The 23,938-nt window shown below is 40.3% G+C and overlaps 1 protein-coding gene across 2 annotated transcripts in view; it reads right to left on the bottom strand.

Annotated features, from left to right (window-relative positions):
* Positions 1-11,039: 11,039 nt before the first annotated feature.
* The window catches only part of ADGRD2 (adhesion G protein-coupled receptor D2), a 322,387-nt gene continuing 309,488 nt past the window's right edge, over positions 11,040-23,938 (bottom strand). For both annotated transcript variants that reach the window (XM_075324128.1, XM_075324127.1), the window contains one exon: positions 11,040-14,359. In XM_075324128.1, the coding sequence (XP_075180243.1) occupies positions 14,352-14,359 (8 nt within the window). In that variant the 3' untranslated portion in view covers positions 11,040-14,351. The remainder of the gene's footprint in view (positions 14,360-23,938) is intronic.

Below are 23,938 nucleotides of genomic sequence, written 5' to 3'. Positions count from 1 at the left end.
CAAAGAGACAGACACAGACAAAGAGACAGACTGACAGGGAAAGAGACAGACATACAGGGAAAGTGACAGACAGGGAAAATGACAGACAGGGAAAGTGACAGACAGGGAAAGTGACAGACAGGGAAAGAGATAGACAGACAGGGAAAGAGATTGAGACAGACGGAGAAAGAGACAGACAGGGAAAGAGACAGACAAAGAGATAGAGAGAGAGAGACAGAGAGATATATACAGAGGGGGAGACAGACAGAGAATGGGAGAGAAACAGAGACACAGTTACTATCCCGGGCAGCGCCGGGTGCTATGTTGTGAGGCGAAATTTTAACCCCGCGCGTTCCAATTTACCAATCAATTTTGCCCCTATCTACATAATGGGGAAAAAGTGAAACGAAAAGTGTTGGGGGCAAATTGACAGCGGCCAGATGTGAACAAGGGGGACTTAAAGAATCAGAGCGATGGCGCCAAAGAGTATATACCGTACAGTTGCTAAGGTGGGGCCCCGACATGGGATACTCACCACACTCGTGGAGATGAACACACACACAAAATGCGCCACACACTACCACGTGCTTGAACACATATACCACCCTCATCACACATCTCACCACACATACACCAACCTCACCACATAATCACCCTAAACACATACAAGTCTGGTATTATCCTTCACAAATAAAAATCTGATTAATAAGCAGCCAAACTACAAGAACAACAAATGTACCACATAGTAAATACGGCAGCTGTCAGTCACATGACCTGTCTATATGTGTATGTGTGAGCTAATATATACTGTCAGGGGGAGGGCTTTCTGTTGCCTGGAGATTTATCAGGCTGCCAATAGCAACCAATCACAGCTTAGCTTCTATTTTGCTACAGTTAATTAATCTGAGCTCTGATTGGTTAATATAGGCAACAAAGGACATTCTCAGTATGTGTGAGGTCATAGGATGTTAAATCTGTGTGGAATATCTGTGGTGTTGAAATATATGTTGTGAAATGCTTCTATTAGCTTAGTTTTTGCCTTTTAATAATTACATTTCTATCTATTTGTTTTGTGGTGTTTGTGTGCAGAATACATTTTTGTTAATACATTCTATTTTGTTAACAGCAGTTATTAACCCGGGCGAAGCCGGGTAGTACAGCTAGTAAGGAATAATCTGGGGGGTGGGGTTTGTTGCCCATAGCAACCAAAGTTCATCTTGTATTCCTTAAACAGCTCTGGTAAAATGAAAGCTGCACTGTGATTGGTTGCTATGGGTATTAGAGTTTTTAGGCCCAGGATTGGACACATAACAAGGAATATATAATGGTGGGGGTTCTATTATTATAAACCTTTGCACACTTTTTTGTAGGTGGGGCAAAAGCATACGAAGGATCAAAGAAAGTATTGCGACCTTCCTATTGCTGTTTTCTGAGGTCCTTTTAGCTGATTTATGACCACACATCACATCAAAGATCAATGTGCCGAAACACAGAGCCTAGGGTGCAAAATCTAATATATAAAGCTGAGTGTATGTGTGTATGTATGTATGTATGTATGTGTGTGTGTATGTATGTATGTATGTAGGTATGTCCGCTAAAGAAATCCGCACCGTCGCATTTACAATCACGAAATTTTGCACAGACATTTCATGTGACTCAGGGAACGTCATAGACTATGTTTGGATGGGAAAATTTACCCCACGCGTTACAGTCACTCTCCAAAAATCCTGCCTCCATTAAAGTCAATGGAGCTGCGAGCTATTAGGTTATTAATAGGAGCTGTGTGTGGTTGCTATAGGAATAAAATTAATTGTTAGTATAAGAAGCTTATGTGTGAGGTAATAAGATGTTGGTGGGGAGATGGATAGAGAGAGACAGAGACAGAAAGACAGAGCGAGAGACAGTCAAAGAGACAGACAGAGGCAGACAGACACAGACAAACAGGGAAAGACACAGGCAGACAGGGAAAGAGACAGACAAGGAAAGAGACAGTGAAAGAGACAAGGAAAGAGACAGGGAAAGAGACAAATGGGAAAGAGATAGATACAAGGAAAGAGACAAGGAAATAGACAGGGAAAGAGACAGAGACAGACGGGAAAAAGACAGACGGGGAAAGAGACAGACGGGGAAAGAGACAGACGGGCAAAGAGGCAGACGGGGAAAGAGACAGACGGGGAAAAAGACAGACGGGGAAAGAGACAGACAGGGAAAGAGACAGAGCTGGAAAGAGACAGACAGGAAAAGAGACTGACAGACAGATAGACAGACAGACAGACACAGATAAAGAGAGTGATACAAAGATAGAGAGACACAGAGATAGAGAGAGGCAGACAGAGAGACTGATAGACAGACAGAAACTCGAAGAGAGACAGAGAGACAGTTACTATCCCGGGCAACACCCGGGTACTACAGCTAGCTCTTAATAAAACCCAACTACAGATATGATTTTTAGCCCAAACACTTGCATTAACATCAACATTATTTGCATTTACATTAAAGGGAACCTGTCACCAGATTTGGTGACTATAAGCTGCGGCCACCACCAGTGGGCTCTTATATACAGCATTCTAACATGCTGTATATAAGAGCGCAGGCCGCTGTGTAGAACATAAAAAACACTTTATAATACTCACCTAACGGTCGCTACAGTAAAATTAGGCCATATGGGCATCTCCTCTCTCAGCCATCTTCGTCCTCCTTCTGAAGCCTGTGTTCAGGACGCGTCCTATGTCACACAAACTCACTGGTTGCGCGCAGGCACACTGCAATACTTTGATCGGCCCTGAGCATGACCTCCGTGCCTGCGACTGTGGATGACGGGCGGCGCGGCTTCTCCTCACCGCACTCACTCCTCCCGGAAGAAGCGGTTATACACCGCGAAACGGCCGTCGGAGGTTCCCCTCTGGTCTGGCCTGGCTCCCCTGCACCACCACTGTGACTAGGTAAGCACTCCATTTGCCCCGTGTTGATGGGCTGTGACTATCCCCTTGTATGGCTCTCCATATGGGTTTATACATATTGCCCACCTTCACTTCACTGTAAGGTCTTGATGATTTCTTGCTATATACACTTTTTCCTAGTCCAGCATTATACTCAACTGTATTAAATCAAGGGCCTACTCTATTATGTACTAAGCCACATTGTGGGACTCTGTAACAGCACAATTGTTGTCCACAGGACCCAGGCTTTTGCCTGGGACATTCCTTCGGTCTGGCTCCCCTGCACCACTATTATGAGCAGGCAAGCATCTTTTTGCGCATTATTTGGAATTGATGCACTGACCATTATGCCTATCTCTAATTACTCTATATGGTGCTCCCCTCTAATTTAAAGGGTTCTATTATATTCTGAGAGGGTTCCTCCTCCCTAGTCTTGCCTGACCCTTTTTCTAGTATATACAATTGTGTGGATACTCTTAGTTCATGCCCCATTGTATTGATTTACAATTGAGTCTTTAATTGTGGTCCACGGGATCCAGGCATTATATTCCCATAACTTATGCTTGTAAATGTCCTTTTTTCTACGTGTTGTTACTTGATGAGATTGATAAATAAATGTCTATTTTTGCACCAGTACTCCCAGTGCTCTTGTTTGTCTACATGCTTTTGGAGTGTGCTGTCTCGTGGCCACACTGGAGGGTTAACTCTATACCCGGTCCAGTGTGACCTTTATGAGACCTTAAGTTATGACCATGAGGCTTTTTGTTCGAAGACTGTGGATGACGTAGGATGCGTCAAACACGCCGACTTCAGAAGAAGGAAGACCAAGATGGCTGAAAGAGGAGGCGCCGGTCCCGGAGAGAGCCACCCATCCGACTGTTGTGTACCGGAGCTGTATATAAGAGCCCAATGTTGGTGCCCATAGCTTATAGGCCCCTAAAATGGTAACATGAAGGAAAGATAAATCCAGCGAGCCAGGCTTGTAATGAATAAAAAAATCTTTTTCTTTATTTCAAACGTAGATTAAAAATCTTTATCCATAGCAGCATAGTACAAATACAGGCAGAGATGGGAAAATTACTGCTGAAAGCGCACGGCAAGACGCGTTTCGGCTAAACCTTTATCATTGCCATGAATAATAATAATGAAAAATGGTGACATGTTCCCTTTAACAAAAAAAATCACTAAAGTTGGTCAATGGTTCCTGAACGTAAAAAAAAAAAAAATTCAAATTCCCCCTCCCCTACTTTTCCCCTATTATAAATAAAGGAATAAAAAAATTAGAAATACACATCATCAGAATATAAAAATTAATTAATACTGTCGGTAAATGTTGTAGAGAGAAAACAAAGTCTAAAAACCATAAGTCCGTTTTTTTTTTGCAGCACAGCAAAAAAAAAAAAATGCACTAAGAGGTGATAAAAACATTGTATCTACCCCCATAAAAAGGTCAAGGGGACAAAATCACAAGCCTGTGCACAATGTCATCAACCAAAAATGTAAAACGTTACGAATTTCAAAAAAATGGCGATATAATCAATATTTTTCCACAACAAACAAACAATGCATGTTTGGTAATCATACTGACTTGGTGAATCATATTCTTAGGTCATTTTTACCATGTAATGAACAGAAAAACAATTGCGGTTTAGACATTAACTCCTTCACCCTCCCCAGCATTTACCGTTTTTCGATTTTGCTCCCCTTCTTTCGAGAACCGTAACGTTTATATTTTTCCATCAATCTTGCCATATGAGGGTTTCTTTTTGTGGGACGAGTTGTGCTTTTATATGAAACTATTAGTTTTACCATATAGTGTGCTGGAAAATGGAAAAAAATTCCAAATGTGGTGAAATTGCAAATTGTTTTGGGGGTCTTTTATTCACCGTGTTCATTATATGGTAAAACTGATAAGTTGGTGTGATGCCTCAGGTCGGTACGAGTTCGTAGATACCAAACATGTATAGGTTTACGTTTATCTGAGCGGTTAAAAAAATGAAAAAATTTGACTAAAAAAAGAATTGCGCTTTTGGCGCCATTTTATGATATTCGTAGCGTTCTCATTTTTTGGGATTTGGGGCTCAGTGACAGACTATTTGTTGCATCTTGAGCTGACATTTTTAATAGTATTTTTTGCATCTTGAGCTGACATTATTAACCGTACCATTTTTGCGCAGATGCTACGTTTTGATCCCGTTTTTGCAATTAAAAAAAAAAATTGCGCCAAACAAAAAACGTAATTTTTCACATTTGGAATTTTTTTCCTTGCCACTCTATATATCGATCAGATTAATTCATTTTATATTTTGATAGATCGGGCATTTTTGAACGAGGCGATACCAAATATGTGTATATATTTTTTTTTTTAAACTGTTTTAAATTTAATGGAGCAAATGAGTGAGGTAGATTTGAACTTTTAGTTTTTTTTATATTTTTAAAAACTTCTTTTTTTTTTTACATTTTTTATTTATTTTACTAGTCCCCCTTGGGGACTTCATGGATGCACTGTCTGATTGCTTGTTCATTTCTGTTGATCAGCAGAAATCCAGCATTCCACTGTCGGCTCTCACAGGAAACACGTTATGGTCACATCAGTGGTCATCACATGAACCCAAGCTATGATGGCAACCATCGGGCTCCCCATGATTACGTCATGAGGCCTCCGATGGCAGCGGTGAATGACGTAATTCCCGCCAGGATCATGTAAATCACTATGTCACATTTTCACAGTGCGATCTAAGTGGCAAGCAGGCGTGGGCGGATCACAGATACACCCGTGCCTGTAAGCCCCACATGTCTGCTGTTCAAATCAGCAGACATGTGTGGGGATTAGCACTGGCTCACCGCGACATGACCGATGACGTAACAGTACATCATCGGTCGTGAAGGGGTTAATGGCTGTGTGTTGAGTTAGAGGACACCAAATTTACACTGTTATATAAGCTGCACACTGACTATTATACATTGCATCACAGGGTCAGATCTTCAGTGTTGTCCCATGAAAAAATATAATGAGGTATTTACAAAAATGTGAGGGGTGTACTCACTTTGGGTGTTGGGTTATTTAGAGGACACATCAAATTTACACTGTTATACAAGCTGTACACTGACTGCTTTACATTGTATCACAGAGTCAGATTTTCAATGTTGTTCCATGAAAAGACATAATAAAATGTTTACAAAAAATAGCAGCGGTGTACTCACTTTTGTTGCCAGTGTGGTGCCCCTGAGGCTTCAGTCGCCACACAGTATTGCATCTTATTTAAGCTGCGGTATTCACCTTTGGTAAGGAAGGGGTTAATCACCAGTGTTCCACATTCACACTTTACATACAGCTTAAGAGCCTTCTCTCTGGGGAGCGGTGTTAGGGTAGGCAGAGGGTTGGCCATCACGAAGCATGGGAATTCCCCGATCACTAGGAGAACCACCTGGGGAGCGGATTCCACTTGGGGTAGCAATAGTAGCAAACTCACACAATCACTAGTCAGTCTACCCGGGACACCAGTTCTGGGACACAACACCACCTCTTTCTTCTCTTCACGAGGCCTGGGGATTGGAGCGGAGTGATCGGCCCAGGTGCCTCATAGCGGGAAGGGCAACTCTAGAAAAGGACTTTCTTCTGCTTTCTAACACCGGTGACTTCTCCTAACTTATACGGGTCTGACGGGGCCCATCACAGCGGGTGACCAGTACTATCCGGGCTAGCGGCACAGCACAGAGTGAGTAAAGACACCGGGAACCACAGCCACTGACTCTGACTCTTGATTACCGGTGGTCCCGCCCCGAGCCTTGGCGCCAAACACCATCACTACTCCCCTCATCATCCTCCCTGGGGCCCGCTCCACCTGTAGAGAGCGATACCATCTCTGACTGCTACTACGTATTAATCCCACTACTACCCCCATCTTCCCTCCTTACTGGTGTACACCTCGGGGCACGAAGCCGAGCAGGCCACTGTGACATCCCAGATCCTCAAACCAGCCCGGTGACGAGTAATGCAGGTACAAGATCCCCGTGCCTGACAACCCCTGCCCCCTGGCTGCTACACCAGCAGTTTAGACCTTAATGGCTGTGTGTCGAGTTATTTAGAGGACACCAAATTTACACTGTTACACAAGCTGCACACTGACACTGTACATTGTATCACAGGGGCAGATCTTCAGTGTTGTCACATGAAAAGATATAATAAAATATTTACAAAAATGTGAGGGGTGTACTCACTTTAGTGATTTACTGTGTGTGTGTGTGTGTGTGTGTGTGTGTGTGTGTGTGTGTGTGTGTGTGTGTGTGTGTGTGTGTGTGTGTGTGTGTATATATATATATATATATATATATATATATATATATATATATATATATATATATATATATATATATATATATATATATATATATCTTAGCGGTATAAAAAAAATATAGAACTCTTGCAATTTTCATACTGGCCGCTAAGGTTATTTTAAGCTCATACTTCCTTGTCTCTCAGCTCAATTGATGCTTAAGGCAAACGATAGCATCAGAGTCAGTCTATTAATGCTACATTTTCTGAAACAAATAAGAGTCTAAAATTGCCCAAGTGGCCATTGTGGAAATTACTAGCTTTAATACAGATTGTAATAGGGGGACAAAAAAGCCAAGACGAAAAAAGAAATGTACATTTAACACAAAATCCTGCTCCTGATTTAGACAATGCTTCATTTTCTGATGGCGCTTTCACTGTTTCATATTGTGTTTCGCTTATACTGTGTATACATTGCTTTGCACAATTACGGATTGCACCTCAATGCAGCAGAATTCACATAAGTTTTATACCATTATTATAGTATATACGAAGTGTCGGTCATATAGAAATGTACTGCTCTCAGTAGAAGATGCTGTTCTGGAAAAACAAAGAACCTCAGTATCATATATAAACCAATATAATGTTTGAAAGGATTAGATTAATGGTAAAACTGCAAAAGGCGAAGTTCTGAAACTCTTTTAAGGACTTGAATTGCTTATTGTTTCTTGATCATGAGTGTCATAAATCCAGCTGAATCATTTACTCTTCATACAAAGGCTTTACAATGCTTCGTTATTGAAATGTGTTTTGCGTCAAGGTCTTAATCAGTCTTTTATTTTTATTTACCTGAGGTTTTTTTTTATTTTTTTTATTTTTCTTCATTGATGGTAGCCAGGAAAAACAACATTTATACTGAGCACTTCAGAGTTCCCCGCTTCCATCTACCAAATAAACTATTATAAAAGATTATTCCGCTCATCCCTTGAGTTCCATTCAAATACAAATGTATCTAAGATTCTATGAAAATTATCCTTAGAAGTATTAAAAGAAATTGTATTGTAATGAATAAGAAAAAGTTACATTTATATAATAAAATGTACAAGATTCTTAAAGCTGGATTGTATACAATTAGAGTGGAGGCATAGGCGGATTATAATGGGGGCAATCTGGGCCTCGAGGCTCCAAGGAAACCTATGGCCAGAGTGCCCTTATTATAATCCGCACAACATACCGCCTGAGGAGCTGTTGGCCAATCTCCGCTCCTTTCTTCCAATATTCCAATGTCTTTGCACCTTTTAGAGCAAAAGACATGGCAGAACAGAGGATTTCCTGTTATCCATGATGTGCACCAACATGATGAGGTCAGCACCTATGCTACCTCCCAAGGTTCGATTTGGTTAGTGTTCACTGAATTAACCTGTGTTTGCCAAACAGTTCCACAAACCTATCCGAATCCCACTGAATTTAATGGTAGGCAAAAACAAAGGCATGCACAACACCATTAGGGGGACCAAAAGCTGCCAATACTGTTTTACAGTGGAGCCACGTTATTGTGGCACAGCCATTAGTTTCCTAGACTATTAACATAAAAAATATTGAGGTGGATGAGTGACAGGTGTAGGCCTGGTGCTCTGAGACCTCTGCCACTACAGACAACACACAACATGTAGACCCAATTTGGATTCTTCACATTTCCAAAAATTAGGGGCAGACACCAAGTATAGTATAGTACATTATAGTATAATGGCACAGCATGGATGCATGGGACAAGGCCTGAAACAAAGTTTGGCTCAGCATTTCTAGTTTAAACATTGATCATTAACAGGTGAATGAGTGACAGGTGTAGGTCTGGGGCTCTGAGACCCCTGCCACTACAGACAACACACAACTTGCAGACCCAACTTGGAGTCTCCACATTTTAAAAAATTAGGGGTAGACAGCAAGTGGCATCAATTGCTCCAGAGTACAAATAGTATAATGCTGAAGCATGGATACATGGGACAGGGCCTGAAACAAGGCCTGGCTTAGCATTTATAGCTAAACATTGATCATTAACAGGTGAATGAGTGACAGGTGTTGGCCTGGTACTTTGAAACCCCGCCACTACAGACAACACATAACTTGGAGACCCAACTTGGAGTCCCAACTTGGAGTCTCCATATTTCCAAAAATTGGGGGCAAACACAAGGAAAAGTGGAATCAAGTACCCAAGAGTACTAATAGTGTAATGGTGCAGCATGGATGCATGGGACAGGGCCTGGAATAAGGCCTGGCTCAGTATGTCTAGCTTAAACATTGATCAGTAAAAGGTAGATGAGTGACAGGTGTAGGCCTGGTGCTCGGAGACCCCTGCCACTACAGACAACACACAACTTGGAGACCCAACTTGGAGTCTCCATATTTCCAAAAATTAGGGGCAAACACAAAGAAAAGTGGCATTAATAGCCCCAGAGTAACGATAATGTCTTTGCACAGCAGTCAGGCATGGGCTATGCATGAGACAGAGTCTGGCCCAGCATTTACAGCTTTCAAATTATTTTCAAATGAATAGGTGGATGGTTGACTGACAAAGTGTTGGCCTGGTGCTCTGAGACCCCTGCCACTTGAAACAACACAGAACTTGGAGACCCAACTTGGAGTCACCACATTTCTCAAAATGTGGCTTGTCATGACTCAGGAGGAAGTAAAAGGAGGAGGAATAGTAGGTGTCTCATTGCTGTCTTGGAGAAAAACACTCTTAATATTGGGTTCAAGTTGGTTTCGATACTCCAGCATGCTTGCATCCCTTTCCAGGGGGCAAGCAAGCATCTGGCAAAATTTCCATGACCTATATGCACGCTCACCATGCAAGACTCCATTTCTGAACAAAAATCATGATCAAAAGTGTTTAAAGTTTGCGTAACAACATTTAGTCAAGCTTGTGACCAAACACACAGCCAAGGAAGCTCTTAATTGGTTTCAGAGAAAAAAAAAATAAAGCTACTAGAATGGCCGAGCCCATTACCGGACCTGAATAAAATCGAAAATTTATAGAAGGAACTAAAGCTCAGAGTTAATAGAAGGAGCCCACTGGACCCTTAAGATGTGAAGAGTGTTTGTGTGGAAGAATGGGCCAATATTCCACCTGAGCAATGCAGGGGACTAGTTGTTCCATACAGGAAGTGTCATGAAGCTTCATCACCATTTGTATTAAATATTAAAGAAATAACAGTAAGCATGTTCAATACTTTTCTCCTGTGTCATTTAAAACTATTGCAAATCACTAAATTTATGGACATCTATGGTTTGAGTTCTTTGCCTGTGTGGATTGGATGAGTTTTTATCGACATTTGGTAATAAATTCATGTCAATAGCAACTTTAGAAATATACTTAATTAGAAAATTGATGACGTGTTGAATACCTATTTCACCCACTGTATGTATAGTATATATATAAAAATATCTTGAAATATATTGCTATAGACCAGTGGTTCCCAACTCTAGTCCTCACGACCCCCAACCGGTCATGTTTTCAGGATTTCCTTAATATAGCACAGGTGATGCCTTGATAATGATTCCATCACCTTTTCAATAGTAAGAAAATCCTGAAAACATGACCTGTCGGGGGCCATGAGGACTGGAGTTTGGGAAACACTGCTATGCACCGATGCACTGAGATAAACAGTGAAGTTTTTCTTGCCAGCTCTGGCCTGGCCAAAAATTCATTGTGAAGGGAGAGTGAGTAGGTGAGCTGTAACCATCACCTAATATTAATGGTGGCTTCTGTGTTATCTACTGTATATAGAGATGTTATCTATTATTGTAATCCTGTCTGTTATAATAATGAGACTGCTGAAAACTTGTCTGTTGAGAACAGGAAGTAGGAGGCTAGTAAAAAATACATTTAACAAACTTTATTTCTAGGTTTTTGGGAAACAAAATGTGATAACAGCAAACCTCCAAACTGGATTGGTGGAAGGAGATAAATCTGTTTCTCACTAAAACATCTGGTTAGGCAGATGGCATGAGCTACACTATGAACAATATAAAGGCATATAATATAACATAGCATTTTATACAAATATTTACATCACATAAAAAAAGAAACAAAAATATTAATTTTTGGAGGAAAGGTTTTTTGTTGTTTTTTTTTTAGTTCTGAACACCGGAATGAACTCCATAGTTGATGAACCAGTCATCAACCATTTAAAAAAAAGCAAAAAAAGCAAAACAAAACAGTACAACCATCTACTACAGATACTTCTGGTCATTTCCAGCTTTACAAGTCCAATTATTCTTGAGATAAGCAGTGATATACATTAGTACAAGGCCAATTGGCTATCATATAAAGGGTAGATAGAGACAGCATGTACACAACCCAGCTAAGATTATTCGGAAAACAGCCAAAATGTCTCAGATAGACAACAGTTAAATATATGCATCACATATGTTATAAATGCCATACACAAAGCCAGTACTGCCGTCCATTTATTTACAAATATTAAGAGTTGTAGGAAACCAGAAAAAAGTCTTTTTGCCAAAAACTATCTTCATTCTTCTTTCATTTTCAGTTCTCCTGATAGGCCGGAGGCTTCATAATCAAGTTTTAGATTTGTCTGCTGTGGGAGTGTCCCTCCCTGTAATATAGGCTGGATGTTAGTTCTGTGTGCATCCAGATTTCTGTGATCTTCACTTGTGGCAGTATACAATATCCAACAGTACACTTTTTTTCATGGACTAGAACAGCCCCAGAGCTTCCTCTTCCTCTGCAGATCTATGCACAACCTTTCTCTCCCTCCTGTTATCTTTAAGGGTGGGGAAAAATTTGGTCCCATTCCACTCCTGAAAAGTTGGATGAGCGCAATCTGTATGGGTAGTCTTTTGTCATGCGAATGCAATGTGGATGTGTGATTTGTTTTACTTAGCTCACATCCGTATGACATCTGTATGGCGTTTGGTTTTTTTAACGCACACATCTCGAAGGAATTAGAAGTTTGAAGCCGAAAAGTACCACTTAAAAAAAAAAAATAGATAGCCGGCAGATATATAATTGGTTATATGGAACTTATTGCACAGCTTTTCATGATGAAATAATAAAAAAAACAACTTGGGGTCCGCCCTATTTTTGAGAACCAGCAAAGGTAAAGCAGACAACTGGGGGCTGGTATTACCCGACTGGGAAGGTCTATTGTTATTGGACCCTTCCCAGCTTGATAATAGCAGCTCGCAACCATCCCAGAAGTTGCACATCACATAATATGCTTCAATTCTGGTGCTTTGCCTCGGCTCTTCCAGATTTCCCTGGTGTGCTCTTGGGCAATTGTTTCTGAGGTTAATGTTGGCTAGTAGTGTCATCTGGCATCAACCCTGGTATTAGTAATGGAGAGATACCTATCAGACACCCACATTACTAACTCAGTAAGTAAAAATAAAAAAAAACCCACATAAATACAGAGCCAAAGGCGAAGCGCCAGATTTGGTGCATCTAATGTGATGTGCCATTTCTGGGGGTGGCTTTTGGCTTATATTTTTAGGCTGGGAAGGGCCCAATATCCATGGATCTTCCCAGCCTGATGATACCAGCCCCCAGCTGTCTGCTTTATCTTGGTTAGTTATCAAAAATAGAGGGAACTCCAGATCATTTTTTAAAATTATTTATTTATTACTATAAAGCAAGACTAAAAACACCCTTTAGTACAACATGAAAGGCACTAAAGGGTGCAAGTTTATAATGTTTATAATGTGTAGGCTGGTTGGGGAAATTATATAGCTGCAGGGTATCTATCTATTCGAGTAATGTAACATCTTTCTGTCATCTATCTGTAGCTTTGTTTATTTTTTTTCCTTGAAGATGTGTGCTTAAAAATTGCACCCATTTACTTGCATTGGCGAGTCTCATCCGATATATGAGGCCATATGCAGCATATTGCACTTTTTATCTCAGTCCGATTAGAGCTGAGGAAAAACATGCAGATCTGGCCTGCATCAGTGACTAACATTGGGCCGAGTGCAATGCAATGTTTTGCGCATTGCACTCCTCCGTTTTGTACATCAATGTGAGCGACCCCTAACACTGAAAGAAGGGAGGGGAGGGAAAAGAGAACTTTCAAGAGAGGGAGCTCAGAATTTGTTTCAACCTTGCAAAAGCACTCAAGTTAAGTAAAAGACTTACACTGTACATGATTGTTTCCCAACTCCAGTCCTCAAGGGCAGCAAAAAATGGTGGAAAACTTTCTAATGAAGCCTATATTTAGGATTTAATGCTATAGAGTCAAACAAATGGAACTCCCAATCATGATATTTAACCAGTACCTTGTCTGAAATCTGTGTGTCCAAGCACAGGGTAATAAAACCATAACTCCAAGTATCCTGCTTACAGCAATAAAAATAAGCATATTATTTTCATGAAATCATGGTCCAGTTGGCTACTGGATCCATACAAACTGCATCATCATTGCGGCATTATTCACACATTTTGAGCTTACTAATCAGAATAGAAGCTAAGGATTCCTGCAATAAGGAGGTAATTCGGAGGGCTCCCGTTCAGCAGCCACAAAATACGGGTGGGACTAATGGATCCTGGAGATCAATTTCTCATCTCTACTTGCTCCTCTACTAGCCAAGGAGAACAGCGTTAGTTCTGGAGGAACTATGTACTGCTTGGTTTCCGATATGGTGGATCCTTCCTAGGGAGATTACACCCAGGTTGGATTGGGATCAGTGTAATTTCCAATTCTTTTAAACAAAAAAGGTCCTAAAAGTTGTGAATCTAATTCTTCCAGCAAGGTTGGGTTGGGATCAACGTAATTGGCAATTTCTCCAAACAAAAAAAAGGACCTAAAAGTTGTGGATCCCATTCTGTAGTATATTTTATTCCAGCAAGAGAAAGAACCGATGATGATATCTCCTGAATGTTTTTTGTGGTCTTCCAAGAAAATTGGGAAAAAATAAGGAAAATAACAACGTGGGTAATGTGTACCAAATTCTATGGGTTGGCTTATGAAGAGGGCTCTACCCTTAAACGACTATAGAGAAAAGAGGTCAGTAAGTTCTCTTCTTGAACAAGGCAATAATCCTCGGATAGTAACATGTTTTTTGGCCGAGCTCCAGTGTTCGATGATTTTCCATCTTGTCCGTGGTTGTTAATTGTATTAATATTTTTTCTTAGCCACCGATCAGCAACCTTTAAAGAAATAAAGCAGATAAGTGGGTTAGATTTAAGCCAGGTTTAAAACACACAGATTTCTGACCAATCAGATGATGAAATCAATACTACATCAATGTCCAAATTAATAACAAGGAAATTCACAAAATCCACTATTATATCCAGACAATAAAGTGGAATTATATTCTGATATAATAATGAGTGCTTAAAGGGATCTCCAGGCTCAACCCAAGTGAAGAATGTAGGCTTAATGATGCTCTGTAAAACTGAAACGAAACGTGTGAGATTTGTGTCCGCTACCTGATGTACCAAGATTATATTCAGTGAAACCATGTTTTTTTATGAACTTGTGGTCTCCCTCAATGAACTGTGTACCATCTGGTCCTGGCTGGCCGAAAACACCAGTAGCATTGGCCTGCAAAGGCGTATCGTCCCCGGAGTGCACAACTGCATGGGTGTTGCAAACAACTGACTCACCCAAGACTACCACCCCGCGTCACCTTACACTTGGCATAGTCACCAGGATTGAACTTTGCCTCAGCAAGACCTGAACGAAATGGAGAAGGCTCAAGTTGCATGGAAGATGGCTCCAAACATGGAGAGTAAGTTGGTAGACAGTGGCACAGCACGGAAAAGAAGTTCCGCCCATCTTGGGCATTCGAACACTATAAGGGCGTATGGACAGCAAGATGGCAAAAAAGTGGCACAGCATGAAAAAGAGGTTCTAAGCAATGGAGAACTGTAAGGGCACAAAGGTCTGTCCAGGCCTCCAGAGGCTACGCCTATCGGATAGAGGAGAACACTACAACTCCAGGGAGAGAGGAGGAACAGAGCAAAACCAATAATGCCCATAGGACCAGACTACATCATATGACGGGGTTAAAAAAAGGCATTTCTTGGAATATGAAGAAGTTGGAGGCTTACAAGTGTATCTCAATAAATTAGAATATCATCAAAAGATTCATTTATTTCAGTATTTCAATACAAAAAGGATATAGAGTAATTACATGCAGAGGGATCTATTCCTATATATTATATAGAGTCATTACACGCAGAGGGATCTATTCCTATATATTATATAGAGTCATTACACGCAGAGGGATCTATTCCTATATATTATATAGAGTCATTACACACAGAGGGATCTATTCCTATATATTATATAGAGTCATTGCACACAGAGGGATCTATTCCTATATATTATATAGAGTCATTGCACACAGAGGGATCTATTCCTAAATATTATATAGAGTCATTGCACACAGAGGGATCTATTTCTATATATTATAGAGTCATTGCACACAGAGGCATCTATTTCATGTTTATTTCTGTAAATGTTGATGATTATGACTTACAGCCAATGAAAACCCAGAAGTCATTATCTCAGAAAATTAGAATATTATATAAGACCAACTGAAAAAATGATTTTAAACTCAGAAATGTTGGCGCCTACTGAAAAGTCTGTACAGTAAATGCCTCAATACTTGGACAGGGCTATTCTGCATGAATTAGTGCATCAATGCGGCGTGGCATGGAGGCGATCAGCCTGTGGCACTGCTGAGGTGTTATGGAAGCCCAGGTTACTTTGATAGCAGCCTTCAGCTCATCTGCATTGTTGTGCCTGGTTTATCTCATCTTCTTCTTGACAATACCCCATAGATTCTCTATGGGGTTTAGGTCAGGCAAGATTTCTGGCCAATCAAGCACAGTGATACTGTGGTTATTATACCAGGTATTGGTACTTTTGGCAGTGTGGACAGGTGCCAAGTCTTTCTGGAAAATGAAATTTCCATCTCCAAAAAGCTTGTCGGCAGAGGGAAGCATGAAGTGCTGTAAAATTTCCTGGTAGACGGCTGCGCTGACTTTGGTCTTGATAAAACACAGTGGAGCTACACCAGCAGATGACATGGCTCCCCAAACCATCACTGGTTGTGGAAACTTCACACTAGACCTCAGCAGCTTGGATTGTGGCCTGTCCACTCTTCCTCCAGACTCTGGGACCGTGATTTCCAAATGAAATGCAAAATTTACTTTCATCTGAAAACAACACTTTGGACCACTGAGAACAGTCCAGTTCTTTTTCTCCTTGGCCCAGGTAAAACACTTCTGGCGTTATCTATTGGTCATGAGTGGCTTGACACAAGGGATGCGACACTTGTAGCCCATGTCCTGGATACGTCTGTGTGTGGAGGCTCTTGAAGCACTGACTCCAGCAGCAGTCCACTCCTTGTTAATCTTCCCCAAATTTTTGAATGGCCTTTTCTTAACAATCCTATCAAGGCTACATTTATCCTAGTTTCTTGTGCACCGTTTGCTACCACACTTTTTCCTTCCACTCAACTTTCCATTAATGTGCTTGGATACAGCACTCTGTGAACAACCAGCTTCTTTAGCAAGGACCTTTTGTGGCTTACCCTCATTGTGGAGTGTGTCAGTGACTGCCTTCTGGACATCTGTCAAGTCAACAGTCTTCTACATGATTGTGTAGCCTACTGAACCAGACTAAGGGGCCATTTTAAATGCTTAGGAAGCCTTTGCAGTTGTTTTGTGGTAATTATTCAAATTTTCTGAGATAATGACTTTTGGGGTTTCTTTGGCTGTAAGCCATAATCATCAATAATAACAGAAATAAATACTTGAAATAGATCCCTCTGTGTGTAATGACTCTATATAATATATAAGAATAGATCCCTCTGTGTGTAATGACACTATATAATATATAGAAATAGATCCCTCTGTGGGTAATGACTCTATAAAATATACAGCAATAGATCCCTGTGTGTGTAATGACTCTATATAATAAATAGAAATAAATTCCTCTGTATGTAATGACTCTATATAATATATAGGAATAGATCCCTCTGTGTGCAATGACTCTATATAATATATAGGAATAGATCCCTCTATGTGTAATGAATATATAATATATAGAAAGAGATCACTCTGTGTGTAATGTCTCTATATAATATCTAGAAATAGATCCCTCTGTGTGTAATGACTCTATATAATATATAGGAATAGATTCCTCTGTGTGTAATGACTATATAATATATAGAAATAGATCCCTCTGTGTGTAATGACTATATATAATATATAGAAATAGATCCCTCTGTGTGTAATGACTATATAATATGTAGCAATAGATCCCTCTGTGTGTAATTACTCTATATAATATATAGGAATAGATCCCTGTATGTGTAATGACCCTATATAATATATAGAAATAGATCCATCTGTGTGTAATGACTCTATATAATATATAGGAATAGATACCTCTGTGTGTAATGACTATGTAATATATGAGTTTCCTTTTTGTATTGAATTACTGAAATAAATTAACTTTTTGATGATATTCTAATTTATTGAGATGCACTTGTATTTACGAGTTAGTAGACTGCTGAAAAAGAAGTGTTAGAAGTGATAGTCTAAAGGCCGCTTTACACACTGCGATATCGGTACCGATATCGCTAGCGTGGGTACCCGCCCCCATCTGTGCGACACGGGCAAATCGCTGCCCGTGCCGCACAACATCGCCCAGACCCGTCACACTACTTACCTGCCCGGCGACATCGCTGTGACCGGCGATTCGCCTCCTTTCTAAGGGGGTGCGGTTCGTTCAGCGTCACAGCTGCGTCACTGAACCGCCACCCAATAGAAATGGAGGGGCGGAGATGAGCGTGACGTAACATCCCGCCCACTTCCTTCCTTCCGCATAGCGGCCGGGAGGCAGGTAAGGAGAGCTTCCTCGTTCCTGCGGTGTCACACGGAGCGATGTGTGCTGCCGCAGGAACGAGGAACAACTTCGTTACTGCTGCAGTAACGATATTTGAGAATGGACCCCCATGTCACCGATGAGCGATTTTGCACGTTTTTGCGACGATGCAAAATCGCTCATCGGTGTCACACGCAACGGCATCGCTAATGCGGCCGGATGTGCGTCACCAATTCAGTGACCTTGAGTTCGCATTAGCGATGTCGTAGCGTGTAAAGCCCCCTTTAGTTTATTTTGGGAAAACCTAGTGTTACGCATGTCAGATTATTTTTTTTGTTTCTATATAAAAATGTATGGGGGTCGGTTAGGTGCTCATTACATCTACTAATGTATGCAGACAATTGTCATTCCACCATGGTGTCTCTTTAATGGATAATACAAACTGTAGCGTCTTCTCAGTCATATACACTGGCAACAAATATGTGTTGTATGGATGATGCAATTTAAAACATATCTAAATGCCTTCCTCTATGAATGGAAATGTGCATAAAATATTGGTAATATAGGCTTAATTGAATTATCAACCCTTTGCATGGAAATACAACCAGGTTTACAGCATGAATACATTGTATTGAATAAAGTCTTTACTTACGAACAAAGGTTTGGTCGTTCGTTGTGCAATCTCAAGGTTTCGACTTGCATCTATACATTAGACCAAGTGCAACTCTTTCAATACCCATCTTGGGTTGAGTGGAGATGGGGAGTAACAAAGACTCATGCCCATTCTCCATTGAGTTGCAAAATTCCAGAAATATTTCTTATATTACTGAATATTTTCAACAGTAAAGAAATATTGTAAGATGGGAAAAAGAATGCTGTACATAGGTTTCTTACATCTGCCATAGCAACCAACACTAAATGTATATTTATGTCTTACGGAAAACATTTCTTCTAATGTCACCAATCCACTTACCGAGTGTGTATCTATTCAGTTTACAAATCATAGTGTTAGGGCTGTATAAACCCAACTGTACATCTCAAGTGCGAAGAATCACGTGATATATAAAGTATTGTTAACTCCAGATACCATTAATATAAGGTCTCCTGATAAGTTGACCTAACTTGAGCTTTCATATTTGAGCTATTCTCTTGGAAGAATTCACATAGCTCCTCGCTGTAAAGATGTACATAATGGCAGGACTAATTTGAAGATTTTTTTCTTTCTTTAGGGAACATTAAGATCATGCCTCGTGATAGAAGGACACAGATAAAGTTTTTTCTTTTTCCCGAAAGAAGGTAAAGGCTATTCAGAAATGAGATTGCATTCTTGTATAAATGAAAAGAGGTGTTACATAAAAGCCAACAAGGTTTCTCTGAATAATATGATGGGGTTACTCACTCAACTTGCTCCTTGAGTTAACGACAGGAACACTTTTTCTTAAAAAGTTTACTTAACACATAAACCGTTCTCTAGGAGCATAACACCAGCCCTCTTCCAGCTAAAGGAACATAAACACGCTTTTACAGTTTGTTTTACTCCCACACAGTTTCAGATACACCTTCTCCCTAGAAGTATCCCCATGGAGTTCTCAGCAGCCTCCACACACTGCTACATTAAGGACAAGCAAATATTCTCTCTCTCAGAGGTTCCTTACAGAGGTATACCATGTATGAAACAAACAGACACCATTTTAACATATGAGACACACCCTAACCTCCACACACTAACCATGTGTCAAACAAACAGACACCATTATAACATATGAGACACACCCTAACCTCCACACACTGACCATGTGTCAAACAAACAGACACCATTATAACATATGAGACACACCCTAACCTCCACACACTGACAATGTGTCAAACAAACAGACACCATTATAACATATGAGACAGAGACACACCCTATCCTCCACACACTGACCATGTGTCAAACAAACAGACACCATTATAACATATGAGACACATCCTAACCTCCACACACTGACCATGTGTCAAACAAACAGACACCATTATAACATATGAGACACACCCTAGCCTCCACACACTGACCATGTGTCAAACAATCAGACACCTGTTGTGAATATCATCAGAGATGGTGCTGTTCCTAGGAGAGTTTCTGGACTCCCTCTGGTGGCTAGTGTTGGTAGTGAATCTAATTCTACATCTGTCGCTCAGACAGGTGTAGGAGATCATTGCTGCTTCAGGGAGCCTATGGAGTCCAGCCTGGGGGGATATAGGAAGGCAGTTTTTGTCAAACTTTTGCCGATGATAATTGTTTGTACTCCATGTAAAGATGTCCTGAAGTTTGCCCTCCAGCCTTTAGGCTTTTTGCCTTTCCCTGTAGGTTCTGTTTTTGCTTTTTCTGCTACTTTTTGGATTCTTCTGGAATGATTTCTACAGCGTTTTTTTCATTCCTTTTGCAACGGGTTTGTCTCCATGTCATTCTGAGTCTGTAGCTATGTCTGATAAGTAGCAATTCACAAGAGAGAAGGGCAGGGCACTACTTCCAATGAGGACTATCCAGTTTCAACATTTGACAGCTAATCACAGGAGGCACACACGGTGCTGTTAGTCTCTGTGATCACATAAAAAAACTTCTAGGGAAGGCTGTAAAGAGTGACAGCTACGGGGTGCTTATTCCAAAAGCATCAGAAGATGTGACTTCGGCCGTCGTCCTTGTGTGCTGACCATCCTGTTTCCCTCCCTGTAACGCCGAAGCATGTATCCTCCACTTGTGAAATAAACCTGAGTGCCACACAGCAAATACCGGTGAGTGCTGGTTCCGTTTTTTCCTTATTCCTATGTCTGATAAGTATTTTGCTCTCTTAGTCTGGGCTTGGTTAAGGGCTGAATTTGCACTAAAGGGCGTTTCTGCTTAATCTTTGTTTTTTTCAAAATCAATGTTTGAGAATATTCCCTTTTGTTTCTTGCAAGTGAATAAATCCTCTTTCTGCACTATTTTTAGAGGGTGACTTATTCCTAGTAAGAAAAGGAGTTATTACTCCCTGTTTTGCTCAGGAGTTTTTGTATTTTTGTATCTCCTGTGTTTTTGCAGTTAAGATCTTTCCCATTATTTTTACTTTTTCTATTTAAATATATTTACACAAGAGTTCCTGATTTAGTGGGTGGAAGATAGTGTGGTCTTTAAGGGAATTTTTTGATTATCAGGTGTTGGTATTTTTTCAGGGTTTTTACTGACAGCAACCAGCAATCTATCCTTTACTTTTGTATCTAGCCAGCAGGGCCTCACTTTACTTAATTCTATATCTACCACCTATGTGTTTTTTTCTTACATCATCGTCGTTATTTGTTGAGGGCTTTTGACTTTCCTTTGGGGCTGCTCTGAGGCAAGTCAGGATTCCTCATTTCATCTTTGAGATAGTTAGTTCACTGGCGGTGATGAGGCATCTAGGTTTGTTAGGAATGCTCCACCGATACTTCTAGTTGTGTTTGTGTAGTCAGTGGATTGCAGCCAGCTAAGTTTCCAGCTACTCTTGTGCATTATCTTCTACCATATTTCATGGGATTTTTGCAAGATCTTTTGGGGTCTCCTGTCCATAACAGACACCATTATAACATATGGGACACACCCCAACCGCCATACACTGACCATGTGTCAAGCAAACAGACACCATTATAACATATGGGACAAACCCCAACCTCCACACACTGACCATGTGTCAAACAAACAGACACCATTATGACATAGGAGACACAACCCAACCTCCACACATTGACCATGTGTCAAACAAACAGACACCATAATAACATATGAGACACACGCATAGGTGGTGGTTTGGGGATAACCAGACCAACCCTAATAAGTCTTGTAGCACTATAGGAATTAGAGACATCATCTTACAATAAAAATGTTTTATTCAATTCTGGTCAAACCCTTGCAAGCTAAATGGCTCTGAAATTGTCAAAAAGATTTCAGTATAAATTCATTAATCAAGGAGAGTAAAATAAAAAAGCTGCCATTGGATAAAAACTTACAGAATCGAAGGAAAAAAGTATAAAATTAGCTCCTGAGCAAAATCCAAGGAAGTTATTCTAATCAGGCAGCATGCAGTAGGATAAAGGAACTTTTAAGAGTTCAAACTTAACGGTTGTTCTCAATGCCTAAGCTGTTCCTTTCCCAAATAAACGGAGTGATTCTCTATAAATCAGAGTAACGAAACCATTGTGTAAAACCAATAATACACAATTAGTGTACTGTTAAAAGAGCATAGGATAGTCAACACATCAATATAATCCAATTTCAGAAAACAAAAGCATAAATGCCCAATCTAGGGTTTCGCCCTGTTAGCTTTTTCAGGGGACATGATAGACGTATTAGTTTTTTCATAGCAATTCATACTATGATAGTGTTGAGCAGTCCTCATTTATTTTTTAGCTTTCTGAACCTTTTGCTCCTACATAGGACCAGAACACTGAAAATTTGATCAAGACATTTTATATGTGTAATATATTGGACCTATATTGGGAATTTTTGTTCCATTTCTTTGTAAAAATTTTTGCAGCTCTTTTGCATTGTGACTCTAAACAATGATGTCATAACTACAGCTCATGTGACCGATGCAACCGATTACTGGTCTAAGCGATGGGGCAAGTGTAAATGGAATAAGCTACTAAGAACAGTGATTGGCTGCCTCAGCCAAGTGCACTATAGTCACCATGATGTCCCCATGCAGCCTGTCAAAAATACTTGGGACTAGCTCCGTTTGGGACACGGACTTGACCTGAACTTCATTTGAAGTCACTGATTGGCAGTTTAGGTCTCCGCCCACATGCCGCTAGCCATAAACAGATCCCTTCTGGGGGCGGTTGGCTGGGTTTTTCCATTTTTTTTTGTTTGGTGCACACTACGTCTGATTACACTGTTGTTACTCCCAGTGCGAGCCAATCAAACATTGCAAGCGGCTCGCACTGGGCTGAGCACCGAGCGTACCCGAGCACAGCGAGTGGTTTGCATACGTAAAGCACCCAATCTAAAACCTGAGCTCTGTGTTTTTGGAAAAGCTTATTTTCTGTACAGACACCAAAAACCAAACTTCGGGATCGCACATCTTTACTAGTCATGTGTCAGTTTTCTTTTTGTTTACTGATAACATGATATTTTTTTTGCCCCATGAGAAAAATCGCTAATGTGAATTCAGCCTAATAAGGTATTTAATATTGAAGGACTTTAAAAAAAAAAAATTACTTATCCCTTATTCAGAGGATCGTTGGGGGTCTGAGTGGTTAGACCCCCAAGATCAGGGCTCTAGAAACCCAAGTATGGGGTTGGAGTGGAGTGGTGTATCCTATGAATAGGGGATACATTTTTTTTTGGAATAACCCTTGATAATGACCTAAAAAAATCATAAATAGATAAACTATACAATGTTTTTGTACTTTTACCAATAAACTAATAATTTTTCCCATAAAAAAACCTTGTGACTTAATGAGTGATCCAATGACTGGAAATATTCTGCTCAAAAAAATAAAGGGAACACCAAAATACAAAATCCTTGTTTAAGTGTTCCCTTTATTTTGAGCAGTGTATATTGTGATTCAACTTGAATCCCGTGTCATTAGATATACAAAGATAAGCAAGCCAAAAAATAAGAAGACAGGCAAAACACATGAGGGCTATGAAAGTAAACTGTACAGGTATTATAAGATTAGTAAGAAAAATGTAAAGAACTTCTAAGATTTTCATGTAAGTGCTCCAGACTTATGTCATGCTATATGACCCTACAGGATTGGTCTTTTGCCCATCCTATCATCCCTTCCCTGTGAGGCTGGGTGTATTTCTTCATCCAATAGTGTGTTATCCCGCCCCTATACTATATAGGCTGCTTTGCAGTTGCTTCTTCCTCTTCTGGGCCCTGGTA

This window comes from Anomaloglossus baeobatrachus, chromosome 9 (genome assembly GCF_048569485.1).
Source record: "Anomaloglossus baeobatrachus isolate aAnoBae1 chromosome 9, aAnoBae1.hap1, whole genome shotgun sequence".
NCBI lineage: Eukaryota > Metazoa > Chordata > Amphibia > Anura > Aromobatidae > Anomaloglossus > Anomaloglossus baeobatrachus.
Note: the sequence above shows the minus strand (reverse complement) of the source record. Positions and strands in the feature narration are given on the sequence as shown.